The sequence below is a fragment of the Passer domesticus genome, chromosome 3, assembly GCF_036417665.1.
Source record: "Passer domesticus isolate bPasDom1 chromosome 3, bPasDom1.hap1, whole genome shotgun sequence".
Lineage (NCBI taxonomy): Eukaryota > Metazoa > Chordata > Aves > Passeriformes > Passeridae > Passer > Passer domesticus.
The window spans coordinates 14,557,958-14,575,019 of record NC_087476.1 but is presented as its reverse complement, the minus strand read 5'-3'; the positions used below and the strand labels follow the sequence as shown (position 1 = coordinate 14,575,019).

General features: G+C 37.5%; 1 protein-coding gene across 3 annotated transcripts in view; it reads left to right on the top strand.

Annotated features, from left to right (window-relative positions):
- LPIN1 (lipin 1) overlaps window positions 1-17,062 on the top strand; it is a 48,602-nt gene that overhangs the window by 22,745 nt on the left and 8,795 nt on the right. For 2 of the 3 annotated variants that reach the window (XM_064411922.1, XM_064411921.1), the window contains exons 9-17: window positions 1,194-1,381; window positions 2,280-2,373; window positions 4,757-4,826; window positions 7,413-7,490; window positions 7,613-7,705; window positions 9,024-9,097; window positions 11,107-11,251; window positions 13,914-14,062; window positions 15,700-15,786. In XM_064411922.1, coding sequence (XP_064267992.1) covers window positions 1,194-1,381; window positions 2,280-2,373; window positions 4,757-4,826; window positions 7,413-7,490; window positions 7,613-7,705; window positions 9,024-9,097; window positions 11,107-11,251; window positions 13,914-14,062; window positions 15,700-15,786 — 978 coding nt within the window. The remainder of the gene's footprint in view (window positions 1-1,193; window positions 1,382-2,279; window positions 2,374-4,756; window positions 4,827-7,412; window positions 7,491-7,612; window positions 7,706-9,023; window positions 9,098-11,106; window positions 11,252-13,913; window positions 14,063-15,699; window positions 15,787-17,062) is intronic. The other variant, XM_064411920.1, reaches the window with a different exon arrangement.

Below are 17,062 nucleotides of genomic sequence, written 5' to 3'. Positions count from 1 at the left end.
AGGAAGGAATATTAGAACTTTTGGAAGGTGCTGCATTTGGATTTGAGAAAAATACTTGCAGCTGGTTTTCTGTTTTGGTCAATTAATCATCATATATTGATTGTGGATGGTTATGTAATATACACTGATGTTTGTGAGTGTTACTCACATGTCCTGGGAGAGCAGTTGGCCTTGGGATATATTTATCCCCATGTCCTGACTTACTATCATAAAGAACACATCTTACTGTTAACACTATTACCAGAAAATTATTGGTCTAATGTTGCTTTACTGTGGTTGATTCATCTATAAATATGAATGAGGAGAAAATAATTTTTGGAAGATGCATTGACAGAGTTATGTATGAAAATACTGCAACCTGAACATACAACTTCTAACTTGTTCTGATCTTTATTGGAGCTTCTTGCAACATTTATAGTTCTCTTTCAACATATACTCTAGACAGTTGATGAAAGTCATTGAGCAACAACTAAAGTCGCTTGTGTACTTTATTTTTCTTTTTTTACTTGCTTAAACTCAGCTGCTCTAATATTAGCATTTCAATAAGGCTGAGAAGGATTAGTTATATGGGGAAAATGTTGGATTGAAAATTTCTTTCTCAAATGCATTAATTTAAATCTGAAGTGGAAAGCAGAGTTTGATGAGCTTGAACTTTGTAATATTAATCTCATCAGATTTTAAGTGGGTATAATGATTTATTGTTTCTGAAAATTTTAATCCTAGTAGTTTACACGTAGAGTGTTTTATTTATATATAAATGACACAAATACACAAACATACACATTATTTGTTTGGGTTTAGCTATCAGTTTATATAGTTAATATAAATGAAATAATAAACTTACATGCTTATTCTTATTCCTGTGTGGGAATAGTTCTACTAGTATCAACTCTGCTTATTGTATCATTATTTTGTCGACTAAGACTATACAATTTACTGTTTTATTTTCCTAGCTCTTATAAATAAGTGAAGCTATAATTATACATGCCTAGTTTAGACAAGTAAGTAGAAGCAATCTAATATTGGAGGGCACACGAGGACTATATTACTTTGTTTTGTTTTGCTGTAAAATTTAAACAAAGGTTTTTTGGTTTTTGCTTTTCTTTTTTTTTTTTCCTAAGCTTGTACTTGTTAAAGGGAGCGAATGTGGGGATGAACACATGAAGACTGAATTCCTGATTTTTCTTTGGCAGTGGGGATAATGCCCAAAGCAAGAGCACGGCCGAGGTGGGGCCGCGGCCGGCCAGCCACTCCCCGCAGTCTGTCGGGAGCTCAGGTGTTGACAGTGGGGCTGAGAGCACCTCGGATGGAATTCGGGATTTGCCCTCCATTGCCATTTCTCTCTGCGGAGGCCTTACTGAGAACAAAGAGATAACCAAAGGTACAGCATGACTGTGTGAATTGCAGACATGTGCTGGCAGCTGGGTTTGAGCTTCCCAGCCTGAGGCTGCAGAGCCCTCCTGTGGCTGTGCTCAGCACTGGGTTGAGAAGATAAATATGGCCACGTAATGATAAACTTCCTAGAACTTCTCATGATTTTTAACACATTTGAACAATCCACTATATATGAAATTTTTTGGATGTTTTTTATTGATATTTTTGCTTCCTGACAGTGCTATGTTTTGTATCACAGTAGTGTTAATGATACTTAGTTCAGCATATAACTAGGAAATTCACAGCTGTTAGTCAGGAGTGAAAAAGGTGGTCCATAAATGGGGACATGAGGAGAAGGAGTTGAAAAATTCAACCTGACTCCTGCCCTACCTCCAGTTTCTTGTGTAACTTTTAGATAAATCACAACACTTTGTGCCTTAAACTTCCAGTGGCATAATGTGAAAATAAATGTGTTAACACTTGCACTTTCTGCAGTAATGTAGTGTCATAAAATCATATGAGCCTGATGCTACACTGACTACTGCTCACAAGCTACTTATTAAAATGTTTCAAATATCCTGTGATTTATTTGAGTCATACTGTCATCTGAATCACTTGTAAATTATATAATTTTTCTAAAAGGAGGTTTTCCTCCCTCACAGTTCAATCCCTGAGCTTTCACTTTAGGTTGTATTTTGAAAGGAAAAACACCCAGAAACAAAGAAACCCTCATCTTCTGAGACTGAGAGTCTGTGAAAAACTTCCTTTCATATTGCAGTTAAATCTCGGCACCCTTGTAATGAAGGTGAAGCCAATGTGTCTGAGAGGTGCTGAGAGGTTTAAGTTGACCCATCCCAGGCATCTATAAATGCATGCTTTACAAATGTAACTTCTTTCCCCCACAGAAGAATTCTTAGAACATGCAGTAACATATCAGCAGTTTGTGGACAATCCTGCTATCATTGATGACCCTAACCTTGTGGTTAAGATTGGAAATAAGTAAGTATATTTCAGAAAAAAAATTACTGTTGTAACAAAGACATTTCTTTGTCACTTCAGTGCATTACATCAGTATAACTATAGCTGAAAACCAGGTTTTGAATGTTTGTAGCTTGGATTCATCCAGAAAGAGTCCCTAGTGAATTCAGGTCCTCCTAGTTACCTTTCCTCCTTTGAATTGAAAGTGAAGAGCAGTTTCAGATGACCTATTACTGACACAGTTTGAATTTCAAGAAGCTGTTATTAAATGATAATAGTATTCATATTCAGTTGACAGAGTAAAAATGAAATATGATGTGAACTTGCTAAGGCTTGCCCTGGGCCAGTTTGAATAATTAATATTTACAGGGATACATCAGACTGCTTCCAGTCACTCAGTACCAAGCAATTTTTTTGTATATACTGAATATTTTGCTAATATGCCTCTGTGGAAACATTGCTTTTCAAGGCTTGTCAAACTTCACCCACTGAGTACGAGGCTTCTGTTTCTGCAGGCTAAGACATTATTTTGTATGTTTGTACTGCTGGCAGCAAGGCAGTGCTGTGGTCTAAGCCAGATGCAGCTTTTTGGGGTGTTCTGTACCTTGAGAGTGCCTTGCAAACAGAGGAGAGATCATGGCTTTGTGCTGCACTTAGAGGGGTTTGGCTGCCCTTGGTTGCAGACATGGCTCATGCAAGGCTGATGTACCAGGTGATAGTTTTTGTTGTGGATGTTGCAGCCTCATATCTGACCTCAGCTCTCTGTGGTCTGGTGTGAGTCACTCATTGCTTCCCTGACACTGTTCTCTGAATCTGTTGGTAGTATTTATCTGCCTGCTGAGTGTATTGGGACGAGAGGAGACCTTAATGAGGATCTTAAATGCCATATATTCTCTTAATGTCATGTGAACTTCATCTTCCCTAGACAATGGATACTGTAATTGTCCTAATGTCTGCAACAAGGTTTGAGCCATGTTCAGTGTATAATAGCAAGAACTTGAGATTCTAGAGACTACAGCCTCTAAGTTTTAGGTGGTTCCTTGATGGAAAAACAGTAAAAAAAATCTTGTAAAAATGTGGCTTATTCTGTGATAAAGAGGAATATAATAGGGACTGGATGGATACAGCTGGAGAGTTGCAGTCAACAGCTCTGTCCAGATGGAAGCTGGTATCCCTGCAGGCTCTGTCCTGGGGACTGGTGCTCTTCAATATCTTCAATATTGAAGAGATATTGACTGGTGCTCTTCGATAACAGTGGGACCAAGAGCACCCTCAGCACATTTGCAGATGACACAAAGCTGAGTGGTGCAGTGGAATCAACAGAAGGAAGTGATAGTATCCAGAGGGACCTGGCCAAACTTGAGGAAAGGGCCCACAAGAAACTCATGAAATTCAAGAAGTTAAAATGCAAAGTGCTGCAACTGGTTTGGAGCAATCCCAGATATGAGTATAGGCTGGGAGATCAACTCATTGAGAGCAGCCCTGTAGAGAAGAACTTGGGGGTTGTGGTGAATGAAAATCTGAATGTGAGCCAAGAGTGTGTGTTTGCAGCCCAGAATGGCAAACATCTCCTGGGCTGCATCCAAAGCAGCAGGGACAGGTTGAGGGAAGAGATTCTGCACCTCTGCTCTGGTGAGACCCCCACCTGCAGTGTTGCACCCAGCCCTGGGGTCTCCAGCACACAGGATGGATATGGACCTGTTGGAGCAAGTTCAGAGGAGGGACATAAAGGTGATCAGAGGGCTGGAGTGCCTCTCCTGTGAGGACAGGCTGAGAGAGTTGGGGTTCAGCCTGGAAAAGAGAAGGCTCTGGGGAGACTTCATTGCAGCTTTTTAGTACTTAAAAGGGACTTAGAAAAAAGAGGGAGAGGAACCTTTTATATGGTAATAGTGATAAGATACTGGGGAACAGTTTTAGATGAATAAAGGAGAGGTCCAGATTAGATGTTAGGAGGAATTCTTTATTACTGTAAGGATGGTGAGTTACTGAAACAGATTTTCCTGGGAAGTAGTGGATGTCCCTGGAAGTGCTAAAGGCCAGGTTGCATGGGGCCCTGAGCAGCCTGATCTAGTGGAAGGTGTCCCTGCCCAAGGCAGGTGAGTTGGAACTAGATGATCTTTAAGGTCCCTTCCAGCCCAACCATTCTGTGATTCTGTGATGACTTGAGTAATGTGTGACAAACACCCTTTCTGCTCAAGGCCCAGCTTCTCTTCCATACCCTGAAAAATGTATGTGGTAAATACCTGTGAGCATTCTGTGGAATCAGATGGGTCTGTTACTAGTGCAGGTCAGAGTTTGATCTGTGCTTCATGGCTTTAACCTGCCAGGTGGTGAATACCAGGTAGGTGGTGAATTGGGACTTTGGGATTACAAAATGCTGTAATTGTCTCCCTTGCATGCCCAGGTACTACAACTGGACGACAGCTGGTCCCCTTCTGCTGGCAATGCAGGCATTCCAGAAACCTTTGCCAAAGGTGAGATTGAACATGAAGGCTGGTAAGAGGATGAGTTTTAAAATGGTGCCACTGATGAAGGGAGTGAAATGGGTTGTTGTACAAGAGAATCTGCACATCAGTAAAATCTACCCACATATAACCATGGCCTAAATAAGGACTAAGTTTGGTCTGTGAATAGTGTTTGTTTGCTAGGCTAAAGTTATAACAAGTATTTTGAAGTAGGAAAACTTTTTAAAAAATTTCATTAATATGGATTTTAAACATAAATTACATTGACTCATGTTAGTGTTTGCTGTAGCTTCACACGGTGTTTGCTTTCTGTTTTATACGTATACTGCATATTTTATTAAATAAATATCAATAGCCTCAGTGAAACATGAGTTTAAATACTAGATGAGGAAGGCCTACAGCTTGCTAGCTTTTTGTTTCTCAGTTGGTTGTTCATAACCAGGTAGCCAGTGCCAGATAGCTCTATGACTGTGTGACAATAGTCTGTGTTGGCTTATATAAATGTGCTGAAGAAGCTAGTTCAGTGCCACATGACCTGGTGCCACGTAGGTGCTCATGACAGAAATACTGTAAATGTATTAAAGAATTACTGTAAATGTGGATAAAGAAGTAGTATTACCACTATCCCTATTTTGTGTCCTGGTTAGACATGGATTTAATACATTTTTGAACCTAAGCTTTCCTCCTGCCATCTGCAGCACTTCACATATCTTTGGGATTGTTTTGTGTGAATTCAAGTGCTATCTCTGTTGCCATCACTGTGGACTAAAAATTTCTCTAAAGCCCAGAATACTCTTTGCCAGTGTTTGTTTCTTAGTGCCACATTACCTCTCTATGCAGTCATGTGCAGCTGCATGGTACCATCCCAATATAAAATTAATTGAGCCTAAAAATCCCAAGTATCTGGTAAACATTGCTTGAATTTCAAAGATGTCACAGAGCCAGATGTTTTGTGCATTACTGCAAATGTTGTGGTAATTATCAAAGGTGGGGATTCATCCCATGGAACTCAAATGCCCACAGAAGGTACATAGTTATCCTACTCTGTATTTGTTGGGTGATAACACAGTGTGATTCAGACCTTGGTAGGTGCCTCTTGGGTCTTCAGTGGCAACAAAAATAACGTAAGGTAACTGCATTTTAAATTAAATACTTCAAAGCCTGAGCCAGATGTCTTGGGTTTTGCCTAGGATGGGTAAATGGAAAGAAGTGCTATAAAATATTTTTCCATAATGTTACAGCAGATGGCAATTCTTTCGACAGCTTTATACTTACATCATTATTCATATAGGTTATCAGTTGAGAAAAATCTTCTATGAGCATGTAATTCAATATGCTTGGGTTTTCTTAATGGTTCATTTAATATAAATGCTGATAACTTTCTTGAGAGTGCAGTTTTAATTTAGTGGAGAAGCCAATATTTATAGTTTGAACAATCTGTATGTTTGGAAAGGTTTACTTGGTTTACTGTACCTCTGAAGCTAAAATAACTCATTTATGTTACCAGTCATCCTACTGGTTTTCTTCATGACTTGTTACTTAGAGTTTTGATTTGCTGTAGTAATGAGGTTAAGGAATTTAAATGCTAAGATACTTTAATAATAAACAGTTTATGAAGTGTTTGAAAATGGGTGTTTTTGCAAAAAAAATTACTGATGTTCTGTAAAATACATTTATATGCACAGTATATGAATTTCCCCACTAAAAGTCTATAGGATATCAACTTGAAGTTACTGACATGTTTGAGAATCTCCTTCAATGGTTGCTGTTCTCCTCAGTTGTGGCACTCCATAGCTCCATCTGCTCCCTGTTTTTCTTATTTTGTTTGAAAAACTCAACTTTATTCTTCTGTCCTTTCTTTTTTTCTAATATGCTTTAGACAATATAGTGAAGAAAATCATGGAAAAACTGAGAAAAGGGATCCATTGTGCCACACATTGTCTGAACACAGTCTCCTCTTAATTGCTAAAAGTTCTTAGTTTTTAAAATTTCTTTAAAAATCATTAATCAACATCACACCTTTCTTTTGGTGACCTGACTTGCAATGGAAGCTATCAGCTCAGAAATACAGTGTGTATTCTAGGGTGTAACAAGCCCTGTGGCCATTTTTACCTTAACATTTTCCTGTTCCATCTGTTGCTTCTCTCTGAGTGAAAGAATTCAGCTCCCCTTGTTACAATGCATAAGGCTCCAGTCATTATGGATTGAAAGAAACTTTTCTAATGGTGTCTAGTATGTAGAACCAATGTAAAGTAGAAAAGGTTTATAAAAGAAACTATGCTAACATTTTCAGTCACGCTCATAGCATGATTATTCACAAACTCATAATTCACAAACTCTTAAGAGCTAGTAACTTCTTTACTTTTTGCTAAGCTGGTGATTAAATATAAACTTTGTAAATAACTCTCTTGCATGTCAGTTTGTTGCTGTTTTGCATGACACCTCCTTCAGGAAGTGATTTTTTTTAAATGCATAATTTGTACTAAACTTAGAAATAGCAGGTTCTCCATTCTAGACGTTATACTAACATCTCTTTATGCTTTTTTCTTCTTTGATTTGATTTCTTTTTCATTTTCCTTTTAAAAATACCATAAGTATTCATGCTTAAGTTACTTCAGAGCAGCTCTGGATACCATTAGATTTTGCTTTAGTAGAATTTATGGTCCACAGACAGTATGTTTACTTTTATTCTATTTATTATCAGTTAAAATTGTGTGTTTGGCACTTTTTCATTTACGTATGTCAGGTTGTCCTTTATTTTGGGCCTTTTTTATGTTACCATCCATTTATCACAGGCAACTGTGGAATCTATAATGAGGGACAAAATGCCAAAGAAAGGTGGAAGATGGTGGTTTTCCTGGAGAGGGAGGAACAGCACTATTAAAGAGGTAAGTTTAAGAAGCAAGCAGAGTTTCCTTCTGCTTGCAGTGAGAGGGCTGGGTGTCTGCATACTCATCCTTCAGAACTTTACTTCAGAAGGTAACTTGGTACTCAGTTTGACTGAGGATGTGCACATTAAACATGGTCTGTAGTCTGTTTTGTTCAGCTTTGGATCAGACCCTACCTGAAACATTTGCCTGAAGAGTTTTGATTTATTTTGATTACACAGATCTGAGGCAGTAGTTTGTAATGTATTAAATCTCTGTTTGGAAACCTAGAATCAGACTTGTGCCACTAATTCAAAATTTTCACTCGGATTACCTGTCTCTCAGCATCTTTCTTTTGATAGTCAAAGAGCAGACATATTTATGAGTAAAGTGAGCTGTAAAAACTCAGCAAAACCTAAGATGGCAAACTGACTATATATGTTGGATTTAAAGTCTTTTTCAGTTTCTTTTCAGAGCGTTAGAAGTTTGTTATCACAATATTAAAGTCATGAATAAACATTAGAAAACTGAAAAAACCACAGCTTTATGTGAAATATTGTTGGCTAGTAAAACCTCTTCATATTAATTTATACTACTGAAGTGTTAGTACTTGAGGGGAGAAAATTACTTTTAATACAATTTTATGGTTGTGCCTCTGTCAAGAACTTCTTTAACCTTGCACAAGATAACCATTGTACTGATGTGTGGGTATGTGTGGGTTTCAGAGCATGAGATTTTAGTTCTATGGTTGTTTGAAGTTTTCAGGATTTTCTCTGGAAGTATTTGATTATCTCTTGAGCTGTGGCAACTTTAAATGGAACTATGTAAAGCAGAACTATTCGCTATTTAAAAATCTTGTGGAATGACTTAGGGAGTGTTCAGCATCTATTTTTAAGATAAAAGCAGTTTAGAAAGTTTTACTGGATTTAAGAATTAAATGATCCTCTGAAAGGTAATTTGTGGGGTTTTTTCCTTCTCCCAAGTCATACTTTGCTTTCTCAAGTGAAATCTAGCTATTTGAGGTGTATGAACTGAGTAGCTATAGAGTTGATCCCAGAACTTCAACAGTACTAAATGTTAAATGTGGTATTTCTCTACTTCTTCCCTGCAAACCTAAATCTTAATTACTGTTCTGAGTTTTATAGTTACAGTTTTTAGTTCTTTGTACTGCCTTTATTCTTTAAGAGTTTTATTTTGCCTACAAACAAAGGAGACAAACATACTGTTGATTTTTACCAAGTCTGCACAAGGCAGAATTTGATTTTCAAATACTTTCCTAAAAACATATACTTTCTGCTCAACAGGAGATGCACAGCTACTCATACTTGTATTTTTACAGGAAACAAAGCCAGAGCAAGGTATGAGTGAGAGTGGACTTACAGAAGAATCTTCACAGATGAGCAGGACAAACAGGTACCCCCAAAATCATCTGTACCTAAAACAAGCAATAGTGATCATTTAAAAATGAAAGCAAGTTATCTCAGCTATTCGAAGAAAGAAATACTGTGTCAGTGAAATACTTTAAATTTGTTACTCATTTCACCACAGAAGCGCAAATAGGAGGCCTCTACCCATGGCAGGGCTTACAGACCTTGTGGGTGCCCTCTGGCATTTCTGTGGTTTGGCTGGCAGCTCTGGGACTCACATTCCAGCTTCTTGGAAACACACTGTAGTTGGAGCAGTTCTCCAAAGCTACATGTATTTCTCTAGAGTTTTTAAGAGAACATCAGAGATGAACTCAAGCTGTTGTCAGATCCCAGTTGCTTAAAATTTTTTGTTTATTTAGATTTATGGCCTGACAAATTAATTGGTTCCTGCATATTTTGGAAAGTTAAGGGACTTTCCAGAGTGTTTTTCACAAGCAATAGTCATGGTTTTCTGTTGCTTCTTTCCAGGATTGCAGAAGTCTCTTCCTTCTTGTGCCCCTAACGAATCACACTGTACAGCCAGAATCTCACCTTGGAGGGTTCCATGACATGAATTTTAGCTTGCTTTAGAGGGATGAGTTAGCCAGGGACAGCTCTCCTACCTTGTCCCTTTTCTGTGCATATGCATCTTAATGTAGAGACATCTTGTTTGTGCTGGCTGCAGTTACAGCTGAAAAGGACCAGATTCAAATATGCTTTATACTCATTAAGTGAGGTTCAGGGGTCGCCCTTCTGAAACAAAAAGCTCTCATTCTTTCTGGTGGTCAGCAGTTGCAGTCCAGGCAAATGTGGTGGAAGGAGGATTCCTCATTCTGTAGGAGATTAGCTGTTGTCTGCGTTGCCTCTCTGAGACTGAGAACCAGAGTAAATTGGAAAGGACAAGTTTCCTTTTAAGGATGACAAGTGACATATAGGTCTGTTTCTTACATAGTTTTTTAAAAATAAGGTTTAAAGTAGGATTAAGAGTTCAAGCAGACTAGATTCTGAAATTGGTATTCTTTGTTTAAATCTTAACTGGCATTAGAAATCTCTCATTAAAAATTTATTGTTTGCAAGCAATATATGACAAGTGGGATGTTGAGTAAAGCTTTTGAGATCACATGTCACAAAGAATAAGATTGGCTTTTAAATGTTGCTAGTCATGACATGCAGTATCTTGATATTGGGTCAAGACTACCAAACATCAAACCTCTAGGTGATTGAAATAAAAGGCCAAATACTGATTGTTTTAAAGATCATATTTGTAGGATCTGAAAGAGTTTTAACTTGCACCTAAAGTGATAGTTTTTTTTACCATTGGAAAACCTTCTTTCTGAGGAAGAATACCCATAAGAAGTCTCTAAAAATGGCTGTAGGAGAACAACAATAATTATTCCAATGTGTATTTAAACAGAATACTGTGAGGGAGCTCAGGTTTTATGACTTTTCATCATTGTATTCTGAACAGGGTAATCCTGCAAATCCCAGAAACAAATAATCCAGTTATCTGAAGCTAATCATTGAAAGAACAGGAGGAGTTATTTTCTATAATAAAACTTCCATAACCTGCAATTTTTAAAATTAATTTTTAAATTCTTTGGGGGAGGAGAGAAGAGGGGCATAGAAACCCAGCATAACAAGTGCCTCTTTCTTCTTTTGAGAACAGAGGATTTTTTTTTGTAGTTATAGTATCTAATGGGTATTATTTTTGTATAATGATATTTTTGAGTTAGTATAATACATTAATTTATATTCATTAAATTTAATGAAACTGTTGTTATAGGCATTCACTTACCTGTAACAATCCAAGTTTGAATAATGGGGAATGTGTGAATGAAGGTTTGGTACTTCATTGATATATTAAAACTCCTGATGTGAATGACCTCCTGTGAGACAGTACTTGGTAGTAGAGAATCAATGACTTATTTGGTGACTCACTGTTAATGCATTTTTAATGGCTACTGAGATGCATTTACGGGCATGATAACATCATTTTCTGTGTGTGCAATGTTCCAGAATAAAAGATGAATCTTCTTCAAGCGATGAAGACCCTAGAGCTGCCAAACAAAACCTCGGGTCATTACAAACCAACTCCAGTCATCTCTCATTATTGTCTGGAATCAGTTACAAAAAATCACTTCGACTCACTTCTGACCAACTTGTGAGTTAATTTTACATCCTTGTCCTGAAATGGCATTTCTAACACAACATAAACCTTTACTGTTATTCAGGCTTCAAAGCTTAATTAGCTCTTACATCTTGCATTTAATTCTCTCTCATTATATTTTTCAAAAAAGCCTTTTCCCTTCTTTTTCTGTATTAAACATGAATGTTGTTCCTTGTAGCAAGTGCTGGGGTTTGGAGGTGGGATTTAATTTAGAAAAATATCAAATTCCAAAGTGTGAATTTGTCACTTGAGTAAGTGTATTGGAACCACATCCTTCCTTGTAGTATGTGAAATGTGTATATGTTAACAGGCGTCTCTTCTTTCTCCTTCCTCTCTTTTCCTTTTCTCTCATTTATAAGCAGATAGTAATATTTTACATAAATAGAGTTTTCTGTTAGTGACTTCTGAAAGAGCTGCTTGTGAATTTATAATGAGGCCAGGCTATTGACTTCTTTGGAGCTTATTCATTTCCTTGAAGCCAATTCTCTTCACCTCTGTGGCAGAGGTGTTTTGGCTAATGATGACAAAACTGTTGCAGTTTTGTGTTTTGTACATTTCAATTTGATCTGGAAAAATGGGCTACTATAGGGAAATACGTCTTGTCATCTGAGGTACAGATAATTGATTTTCTGAAGGAAACACACATAAGGTGTACAGCATTTAACAGCCCATCACTCACTGCCTAGATAATTTCTAAGAAATGCAGTTTTTCCCAAGAGACAGATGAGATATGTTGGTTATTTTCTGTTGGAAAAAGAAAGCAGGGGTTACACAAATAAAGTGGGACTTTACAGTTTCAGAAACCTTGCAGAAATTAGCTGAAGTTAAAACTGCTCTCAAATTGGTTTCTTGATGAAACAGTGGATGAGATTCATCAATTACCCATGAGTTCTGTATTCTCACCTTTTCACTTTTTAACTAACTGAAAAGTTGCAATGGAAGATAATGAAGGAAAAGATATACTAAGAGTATGAAATTCCTACAGGTCTTGGGAAAATGAACAGCTAAGTTCTCAAATAGAATCAAATCAATAGCCTCTTGTCCGACATGCCACTGAGTGGCACAGGAGACAGTGAAGGGCAGCAAAGTGCGGGAGTTAAGGATAGTTAGTGTAGGCTGAAGGGTAACAGTTCATGTGGTGTGAAAGGTCAGCTATTGTACAAAAGAGACAAAATACTGTAGAACACAAATCCCCCCAGAAGAGGTCATAATTACAGTTTATGGAGCTTCTTGTTACTCACATTTCTCTCTGTATATGCATCTGCCTTTCAAAGTGGGAAATGCCTATAGATGGTCCCCATTCCATCATTTGTTACTGTTTATGTGAATGTTTGGGGATTTTTTTTTTTAATTTACCTGATTGTGAAACAGAATTTTTTTGTTTATTTGTTTTGTTCTGTTCTGTTCTATAAATCAGTGCCTAATAGACACCACACAGGGTAAGCCTTTGCTGTTGTTATTCAGAGTACCTCTACGGAAAGCAATAGAATTCAGTGTGCCCAATTTGGGTTGACTGGTTGGATGCCAGCTGCCCAGCCAAGCCACTCTGTCACTCCTCAGTGGGACAGGGGAGAGAACATAAGGTCAATAAGCAAAGAGAAAAACAAGTATATTCTCTGCTTCCCACCAGTGAGGGATGCTCAGCCACTTCCCAGAAGGCAGGGCTTCAGCTCTGGGAGGCAAACACTGTAAAATAACAAATGCCTCTCGTTCCTCCTCCTTTTCTTAACTTTTATCTCTAAGCTGATGTTGTATGGTGTGGAATACCCCTGTGGATTATCTGGCCTGGTTGTGTCTCTTCCCAGGATCCTGCCCGCCCCCAGCCCCTTGATGGGGGAGGAATGTTGGAGAGACAGTGCTGGTGCTGTGCCAGCCCTGCTCAGCAGTACCCAAAACACCAACACCTTTCCAGCTGCCAGTGCAAAGCACAGCACTGTGAGGACGGCTGTAGGGAAACAAACTCCAGCTCAGGGACAACTAAGGCAATTTCCACCCCGTTTCATACCATTTGTATCACACTCATGTCCCACATAATTGATATATGTACCATTGTATTTATTTTTCATTATTGAAATCCCTCCTTACCCCCAGATTCAACTTTCTTGCATTCTTAAATCATGTCTATACCAAACATGCATTTCATTAACTCCTATCCTGTCCTTTCATAGATACATGTTACTTTCCCATTCTATGGGCTTCCTCCACCCCTCCAGATCCATGACTTGGGCTCCATTTCATCAGAATGGGTGGTCAGGACAGGAGAGCAGCACACCTGATTGTTGGCACCAACACTGGTCCAGCTCAGGTTATCATTGCATTTCCCTCGCTCCTTGCCAAATTCATTCTTCATCAGTTCATGTCATTGCTGTTACTTTGCTTCCTTCAAGATACAGTTTACACCACTGATTATTTTTCCCCTAAGGTTAAATCTCCCTAAGACACATACTGGTTCTCCCTATCCTTCTGAATTACCCCCCAAGTGTACTCTGGTCTTTGGGCAAAAACAATCCCACAAATGAATTTAACTTTATGGCAGGAGAAATCCACACCAGCTTCCCCAGCCAAATACAGCAAGGCAATGCTCATGTGCAGTTTTTACACTGTGTCCATTTCACATGCTTGGTTTATTGATCACCTTGCTGATAATGTCTTGCAGAAAAGCTTAAAGCTCAAGAATGGCCCCAATGATGTGACCTTTAGTGTTACAACCCAGTATCAAGGCACTTGCCGCTGTGAAGGCACCATTTACCTCTGGAATTGGGATGATAAAGTTGTTATTTCTGATATTGATGGAACAATCACACGGTGAGTTCATGAACAGGGAGAAACTTTGTATACAAGGATTTTACTCTTTATTTTAAAGGAAAACATTAACAAGGAGTGTTATTCATAGAATCTTCATATACAAGTGTTTTGGAATGTTTTGTTTCTTGGTTTTGGGTTTTTGCTGTTTTAATTTTTTTTAATTCTTAAATTTGGCTTTCAAACAATACATCATCTTTAGCTGAATTCATAATTTAATAGACACATGCCCTATGTGCCCATCATTTGTCACCTGTTGGTGTTTCATGATAGTATTTACAGCAGTATTGGAGGACCTTCTGCAAAATCCTGACCTTTTTGTTGCATCACACTCATGAAGTAGGTAGTAATTAAAAGGAGTAATTAAATATGAAATAATAAAAAAAAAAGAAATATGTGAATTTTGTTTTAAATGGCATTCCTGGGGCATTCCAGTGTTAGGCATTATTACTTAGAAGACTAGACTCCAAAATCAATTTCACAACTAGAATCTGATTGAAAGTTTCAGATTAGTACTTTGGGTAAAACTCATAATTTTGGAGTGACCTAAATGATTCACTGACTTGCTGGTTTCTATTTATTTACTGTATTTGACACTAGGGAAAACAATAGTGTGTGTAACAGGGAAAGGATGAAATAAAAATACATTGAAATAAAAAGCATTGTCTTTTGAAGTGAGATGTTTAATTTTTGTTGAAATTCATTTCTTTCAAAATCAAACTTAACTATATCTAATTAGGAAAAAGAACAGGGAAAAATAATTTTCAAGAGCAATCTGAGGGAAATTAAAATACTTGATTTAGACTGAAATTCTCTTCTTTCTTGTGATTTATCCATTGTATGTCAAACTTCTCATTTGTTGCCAGTGTAAATTAACATCTCTCCCCACTTTGCTTTCTTAAGCTTCAATAAAATGAGTGGGATCTATTCTCTCTTCTATTGATCTGCCCAGACTTACTGGATCACTTCACCTTACAATGCCTATGCAAATCCATCCTAAACCACTGCCTACTATTTCTTCCTCTAAGATGCAAGTTATTCAGGGTGTGGACTTCTTGCTGTGTATCTGTACAGTACTTTGTCAAGCAAGATGCTCATTTGCACTATTTGTTATTATAGTGTAAATATAAAGCTGGAAATACATTGAAGTCAGAATGAATATTTCAAAGTAGTTTACACAAGACCAACTCCTGGCTTAATGTGGAGAAGTTGGTTTGAAGTGAGCTAAAATGTGATTTATCTCATACTTTCAATTTCCCATAAATGTCCATTATGGTTAGGTTTGCTTTATTTGGAAAACATTTAACATAAACCTCAAAAATTATGCTTAGCATTGGTGGGCTCCTATAGGGCCGAGTGATGCTTGTGTGCTGTGACTTCTGTGTTACCTTTTGGGGCACAAGCTTATCCATCTTGGGGCACAGCAGTAATTTAAATAACATGGCCAAGGATGAGCATGTCAGTCTATCTGAAAAAAAAGGGAAATAAACTAATTCTCTTCTGGTGACAATCAGTCCTTACAGAATACCTTGTTTTCAATTGCAGCTTCCAAGTAAGTTAGTGGGATTTGTATTAGACTTGATTGTTATTATAAGTATGGGATTTTTTCAGCTAAGTTATATTGTTTTTCCTTTATTCAGGTCAGATACTTTAGGTCATATTTTGCCAACTCTTGGCAAAGACTGGACACACCAAGGGATTGCAAAGTTGTACCATAAAGTGAGCCAGTGAGTATTCAATAAATCTGTTAATGTATCTATGGCTTGTGTTTATCTGTGGCCTGTTATTATTTTTACTTGCGTGTAAAAATTTAAATTTCTCTAGGCTTCTCTTAATCTATAAGGGTGACAGTTTCATCAGTATCTTCTTGCTTTACTGGTGCTTACACAGTGTAAATGTCTCCTGTATGATATGCAGAGCAAAACTTGCTCTGTGATAACAAAAGCCCCCTATCTGTGAGTTTTTCTTTTCTTACAAGAATGCTACCTTTTCTTATATATTATTTAAATTATCATGAATATGTGAAGAGCCTCTGGTACACATCACAACTCTCCTCTTAGTTAATCTGATTTGTCCTGTGTACTAGAGATTTGCTAAGGTTCGTTTATTGCTTTTTGTTTTACATGGCTGATGAATTATAAATTATGGATATTGGAATCTAAATTAGGCCAGAGACACTTCTCTGCATGTTAGACAAACGTGTTCACAGAAAAGACAGGACAGTCTGGGAATTCACATGCTGAGTTTTATGTATAACCTCTGCATTACATTTGGTGAAAATGTTAATTAATTTTTTTAATTGCAGTTGTTATTTCTGTGCCTGCCAGCATTATCAGTTGTTAGGGCTTTGATGATCATAAACATAGGGGAAGAAATAGATTTGAGTCATGTTGGTTTTCAAATTACTGAGTTAATTATGTCGTGGCTAGATATTACAGCTGAACACCACATAAATGCTTAATAGTTAGATCTAATGACCATGCGTGTGCTGAATACAGTATTTCTTTATTTTATGAAAATTAGTTTTTTAATATGAAGTGGAAAGTAAGCTGGTATTAAGTTGAGCTAATATCAGATAGGATTCTGTTCTAACGTGAACAGAGTCAAAGGCAACCTGTGACTTATGCCAAAACTTTCATTTCAGTGTCAAGTTAAAGATTACTTCTCATACTGTGTTTTGAAGCTCAAGTTGTTATTGCTGGACATCTTTTTTTTGCAGAGGCCAGAGAGGCAGAAATGCAACACTTCTAATACAACAAGGGCCAATATACCATTGTTTGCTTCATGCCAAGTGTTTTGCTCTACAGATGTCTTTCCAGTTAATTCTAAGGACAATGGTTCCACCACACAGGGGTGGAAAGATAAGCGTAAAAAGTCATAAGTCCTGAGAGGAGCAGAGATAAATGAGCTCTCTTTAGGCATAATCACTAAATGCAGCGGGGCTAGATGGGTTTTAATTACCCAGTTTCTGGCATAAATGTTTTTGCTCCTTTTAAATTAAGT